Raw genomic sequence first — 6404 nt, 5'->3', positions numbered from 1 at the left:
ACCTAATTTTCCCAAATGCTATACTTCAAATACAATAGTCCTAGAAGACACTGCAATCACATATAAATTACAAAACACCAATAGCAAGCACCCCCATGTGCCTCCAATGCACATCCACACCTCTGACAACACAGACTGCTTCAGAATGCCTTCTACAGACTGTGTCCCATGATGTCTTATGTCCTGTATAGTTTACTCCCCATTCCCTTACCTTTCCCACATAGACTACTGCCTTCTTCTTTTTTATATAGATTGCTCCCCCATGTCCCTCTTGCTTCCATACAATGGTCCATCAGTTAATTGGTTCCAGGACAACCCTTGTACTTTGAGACCAGAACACAATGGAAACCTGGTAATTGGTTCTGGGCCCTCAAATTGTCATCTGATTAATAGGAAAAAGTGAAAAATGTAAGAAAATAAGTCGGAAACTAATCCAGACAAAGCAATAAGGATCTGCTGGTAGCTGTAATCACTGTCTATGTAGAAGAAATGAGCTTCTTCAGGGTCCTGTACAGTACACACACACAGGGTCCCAAAAAAGTAACATGGAGTTGCCCTCACCTGGTGTCCAAGGGAGCAGCTAACCCTGTTAGAGCTAACGAGAAGTACAGAACATGTAGTACCTCCCTGTACTGTAGGAAGGCGCTACCAGACAGTCAGTGCATGCACTTCAGTAAATTGCCCTTTCAGATTGGTTGGTTCTTCCAGCCATTGACACGTTTCACAGATCTGGACTTGTATGTTCAGTCTGGTTTAGAGTTACAATGGTCCAGGAAAGACCATTGTATGTTGAAACTATTGTATCTTGAGGCTTTTGTAAGTTGATGGACAACTGTATAAATTGGTCCTACACATTCTGCTTCCCTATGCCCTCCTCTTTCCCAAACAGTTTGTTTACCTATAATGTCCTCTTTCCTATACAGATTGCTCCCCTATGCCCCCTTTCATGCCCTCTTCTTCCCACAGACAGCCCCCTCCCATGCCCCTCTGTCCCTCTTACGCATAGACTCTCTTCCATGTCTCCCTCACACAGACTGCTCCCAATGCTGCTACATATACTGTTCCACATCTTTCTCACAGAAGGATCCCCAGGCCCACTTTCTACTTCATCGTTCATGCCCCTCTTTTCTGGAATACTGCCCACAATGCTGCTATACTCTCCTCCTGTTTTCCTCTTTCTAACACAGACTATTTTGCTCTATGTAACCTCTTCCACAATTGCTTTTTCCCAATTTCGTGTTCTCGTAGATTTACATAATTCCTTGTGACTTTTCAAAAGTTACAGATGATAAATCAGGTATCAAAAGATTCGCCATGCAAACCACACAAAATTTGGCCAAGAAAAACTGATCTGGCACAGACTGGGCAAATAGTAAATGCCAAAAATGCAGATTCCTGGTCTATGTTTACAGGCACAAAAGTTTTAGTAACTGTCCTTCAATAATATTAATCCATTGCCTTTTACAAATCTATATCTGTTCACTTTTTTTTTTTTACTATTATGTAGTAAATTAATCATTTCTATATTTTTTTTCTAATTTATTAATGGGACACAGTTTGGGTCAAGACTTTCTTCCTGCACTCCTTGACATCACTGTGTTCATTGTTTCTTTTTTCTTTGGGGGGAGGGGGGGGGGGGTAAATTCTAGTTTTGTTAGGCTTCATTTAGAGGTCCATTTATATGGAGTTTAATTTATATTATTGTTTAACTTTATTACATTTTAACTTGCAATTGTTTTTATTTGCATAATACTTGTCTTTAATGATTGTTTATGCCTTCACTGTTTACTAACATTTTCCTAGTACGTTTCTTGTATGCTCTTTTTATTGACCTGGTTATTGGGAGGATAATACATGTGTGTTTCTTATTTGCTGTTTTGTGATTGATCCAATAAAAAAAAATAGATTTCATTAAAATAAAGGCCTTTGCTGTATTTTTTCAAATTGTGTTAAAGAAAATTAACATATTAATTTACATATGCTATAACAGAAGGGGGATGCTGGTAAAACAAAAATGTGTCCAAGTCAAAGGCATATTAGATGCTAAGTTCCTCTAGTGCCCCCCCACCCCAATTACTGATCATAGTCTTTGTCCACTGTATACGGAATGCTTGTCCTGAAGAGGATCCCTCTATTGGTATGCTGTCCATTCTTTGCCCTGGATTGTCATATTATTCCTTGTGTGTTTCTCTAATGTATCATAACTTTCCCAAGTGGATGTTATTTATCTTACCTTTAATGCTAAAATAGCTAACACATATTACCCATTAATATTGGTCAATTATAGGATAAATGAAGGCTCTTGCCGTGCAGAGGAACGCCCCCTGGGCACTTGTGCCTCTTTGCATTGTATCTAAAAGTCTAAAATGTCACAGATGGAGAGGACTAATGAAACATAAAAAAATGATGGCCTGAATCATAAATATCATCCCTATCTAGCCACGTGCTAGATACTTTTGAAAAGTTCAGTTCGCCGGACTCTCTGAACTTTTCGGAATTCGCGAGTTTGGTTTGCCTCGAACCAGCAAAGAAAAAAAAACATTAAACATGTTTATGACACTGCCTAATAGCTCTAAACCCCTGTCTAACACTGTTAGGAATGTATTCAAGTAATTTGTGTTTTTAAGGCTCTGTTATGGTGACTTGTGGTAACCCATGGTAACTATTCCAGCTTACCCATTTTTAAGGCTTATTCACACCAAAATAAAGTGGCATAAAGTATCCCTGGTTGTCAACAGATTCCTGTCGGTGTTAATATGCACATGGAGGCATTGGAAGACGTTGTGGATTCATCCCAGCATGCCAAAATTATCTTTTTTTTAGGAGTAGCAACAGGTTGTTAGTCCAGCAAATTGAAGAAGATGGCATGGATGTTTCCAAACATCCCAAAAAGTATCTCTTTTATTGTGGATGATGGAGGATTGGTGTTCAAAGTAATAGCCAGCGTACAGCAGACGGTGGAGAGATAGAGTTATCTGTAGCTAGCAGAGAGCAGGCATTGGTGGACTAGGTATACTTCTACCCAGGCTTTGTGATACATGAGGTGCTGACGTAGAGGCTTAACGTCTAAATTTGGACCCTGCCTGTGCCTCGCTTTCTCTCCGCAGAGATGCCACTGTGCCTGCTTTCCTGCATCTGGTAACATAGTAAAGAATTTCCACATGGCAGAATACCGTAAATAGCTAGGTACATAAACACCTTACTGTGCCCTTGTTCTAGAACATTTTTTTCCAAGCCTTCTCTTGCTTCTGAACTGCTCAGACCAGAATGCCCGCTGATATCCTCCTCTTTAAACAACCCTCATTATCTCCACCACTTCTCTCAGTTAGCACTTCCAATTTTTCATTGTAGCCTCCTTTTCCCCCTCACAACGTCCACCATAATGTCTTCCAGAATCCTTACCATGACTCCCACTAGTCCCACTAGTGCTATGCTCGTCCACTGCAGCCCCTTGCCCCACCTCAGCAACACACTCCAAAGACTGACCGTGACCCAACTCCTCCTCGTGGCTAGTGCTATCTTTCTGCGTAGCAGTAGGGGGGGAGCAAAGACAGAGATGAGGAAACAGACCCATTAGAATGGACAATTCCTTTACCAGACCTATTTTTTTAAGGATCATTTTTTTTTTTTTTGTGTAGCTTTTCACCAACCTACTTTGTCAACTTTAAGTTTCAATGCTTTGAACTGTGTTTATCTTACAACAAGGTATTTATAAGGCAAGTTTAATAAAACCAAAATGTTGAACATACAGTCGCTTTAGAAGCCTAACGTGTTTGGAATGCACAGGCTTTTAGTATAATGCGTATTTTCGTGTACACAACTAGAAAGATATAAGGTGTGTTTAGGGAAAAATATAAAATTCAACAAAACTGTGTTAACAGGCAAGATACATGTCAGAGGAACATATTTTTGTGTGCCAGAGATGACAGCACAATGAGTACTGAAGGTGTTTGTGGAACAAAATGAAATGCAGCACAACTGTATTCCCAGTACAGGCTAGATATGTATATCTTCAATACGCTTTTTGACTGGCAGAGATGACAGCACAATGAGAAATAATGGTGTTTGCAGAACAATATGAAATGCAACAGACCTATATTAACACTACAAGCTACATATGGGTAACTTTAACAAGCTTTTTGACTGGCAGAGATGATAGCACAATGAATACTGAAGGTGTTTGCAGAACAATATGAAATGCACCAGAACTACAGGCTAGATACAGATCACAGCACTGGCCACTGGAGCTGGTTCAGGAACACTATTCAATCCCAGTATTTGCAGATATAAGCCTTGAAAAAGACTTTGGATTTGTGGGAGCAAAAGATTAGTCCTTCAGAGGCTGTAAAAAGGACGTTCCCTTATCTGTTGTACAGGAGCTCCTATAAGTTTCTTGCATGGGGATTGACTCTTGTTTACACACACACAAGGTCTCTCTTTCTTATCTGTATCTATATTTCTGTCTCTTGATAATCTGTATATCAATCTTTCTAATTACTAACTTTCTCTAGTTATACCTCTCTCTGTCTCTCTTCCTTTCTCCCCGTCTCGCTCCGGCAGTTTCAACAGCTCTGTATGCAGTTGGTTACATAACTGCCATCTTATCTGTGTAAAAATGCCTCCCCCTTGTACATAAGTATTTGAATGGAGTGAGGTCTACTGTTCAGAGAACTACTTGTATATTGTAATGGAACAAGAGGGAAATGATTGTTGTTGTTGTCTCACGTGTTTGTTCTATGAAGCGCCTATACTGTATTTATAAAGAAAAAAATAGATCAGATAAAAGATTTGCATGGATATCAGACATGGTCAAAGAATTTCCATAAGAAATAGACACGAGCCTGCTATAAAGAATCCTCCATGATCAGATCTGTATACACAACCTGAGACAAGACGGTACAGTAAAGATTTTAAATCCTGAAAAGAAGATCCTATTCCTGATCATGGAATTCTCTACCAGATGGTTTCTCCTAGCCGTGTTCTATATGAACTGCCTGGTGGGATTCACAGTAAATATGATTATTGTGGTGGCTAACCTCATGAAATGGAAAAGCCTGAGATCTCTCCCAACCTATAATAAGATCCTCAGCTCTTTGGCGTCCTCCAGAGCTTTGGATTTTTTGAATTTCGTTGTACAGAACTCTGCCTATGAATTTTTTCCCTGGCTATTGAAAAACAATGTTGTGATGTTAACCTTAAATATTGAGATTATGTTGAGCTTCTACAACAGTCTCTGGTTGGCCACTCTCCTCTGTGTCTTCTACTGTGTGAAGATTGTGACCTACAACTATAAACTCTTCATCTTCCTGAAGACCCGGATCTCCACCATGGTCCCGTGGTTGATTCTGTCCTCTCTGCTGATTTCACTGATCTCCAGCCTTATATATGCTTGGTACAGTTATGATCTAAAGCTACAGAATTTATCCAATGGTTCTACTGGAAATATAACTGGGTACAAACTTGTTACAGTCCCAAACTCTAATATCCAATTCTTGCTTTTTTCTCTAGGCAGCATTCCTCCATTTATTATATTATGTGTCTCCATCTCCTTGTTGATCCATTTCCTCCTCATTCACACCAGACGGATGAGAAGCAATGAGTCACATATCCAGAGCCCAAACCTAAAATCTCACTTTAGTGCTTTGAAAAGTATGAGCTTATTTTTGGTGCTACAGATAATGTATGTTATATTTCTGATCACATTCATGTCTGGTACAATTCTATATATAAAGCATTCAGCTCAGATTTTTCATCTAATACCCTGTAGCCTTCAGTTGCTCCATTCCCTCTACATGATCTCTTCCAGCAGTGATGTGAAGAAAATGTTTCCCTCAGCACTCTGCTTCTCCCGGTGAGTGTGTCAGTCCAGCTTGCTAACCACATCCCTCCCACAAACCATGTCCCTCCCACAAGACACAATCTTTCTATTTTTGGCCCTTTTGTGTTTCTTCTTAAGGCATCACAGGTCCTTCAACCTCAATATCTTCATCACAGCTCAGCTCCACCTTATTTCACAAGCTCCCCATCTCTGGAAATATGTGTTGGTCTGGCTTGCAAACCACGCCCTTTTTCAAAAGCCACACCCCACAAAGCCACATCCCCTTCTATTTTCCCATGCAATTTGGTTCATTATAGCTCAGTTTAACCCGAGGAAGGGATTTGAGGTCAGTTTATAAGGACTGCATATGAGTATGAGGAGGGAATATGAGAACAGGATTTGAGAAGTGCACATGAGGACAGGATATGAGGTTTGGATATGAGGTCGAGATGTAAGGTCAGGATATGAGGATGGAATATAAGGTTGCGAAATGAAAACATAAAATGAGAATACGAGCATTATTGTTGATTTTTCTCTCCCACAAGGTTTAGGTAAGAAGATCGGGCAAAGCCAGGTACTTGGCTAG

General features: G+C 40.0%; 1 protein-coding gene across 1 annotated transcript; it reads left to right on the top strand.

Moving 5' to 3' along the window:
- The first annotated feature begins 4943 nt into the window (after window positions 1–4943).
- LOC130360921 (taste receptor type 2 member 39-like) lies at window positions 4944–6176 on the top strand. The gene is made up of 3 exons (XM_056563474.1): window positions 4944–5649; window positions 5957–6040; window positions 6136–6176. Exons 1-3 carry the CDS (start codon window positions 4944–4946, stop codon window positions 6174–6176), a joined length of 831 nt encoding a protein of 276 aa, XP_056419449.1.
- Window positions 6177–6404: the final 228 nt, after the last annotated feature.

This window comes from Hyla sarda, chromosome 3, assembly GCF_029499605.1.
Source record: "Hyla sarda isolate aHylSar1 chromosome 3, aHylSar1.hap1, whole genome shotgun sequence".
Taxonomy (NCBI): Eukaryota; Metazoa; Chordata; class Amphibia; order Anura; family Hylidae; genus Hyla; species Hyla sarda.
Note: the sequence above shows the minus strand (reverse complement) of the source record. Positions and strands in the feature narration are given on the sequence as shown.

What these genes read in the sequence shown, in the direction of transcription:
- LOC130360921 (XM_056563474.1), top strand. Translation starts at nt 4,944, where the DNA reads ATGGAATTCTCTACCAGATGGTTTCTCCTAGCCGTGTTCTATATGAAC. An exon ending in TCACTTTAGTGCTTTGAAAA is followed by an intron (nt 5,650 to 5,956) that starts GTATGAGCTTAT and finishes TTTCTTCTTAAG; the next exon opens with GCATCACAGGTCCTTCAACC. An exon ending in CCCCATCTCTGGAAATATGT is followed by an intron (nt 6,041 to 6,135) that starts GTTGGTCTGGCT and finishes GGTTCATTATAG; the next exon opens with CTCAGTTTAACCCGAGGAAG.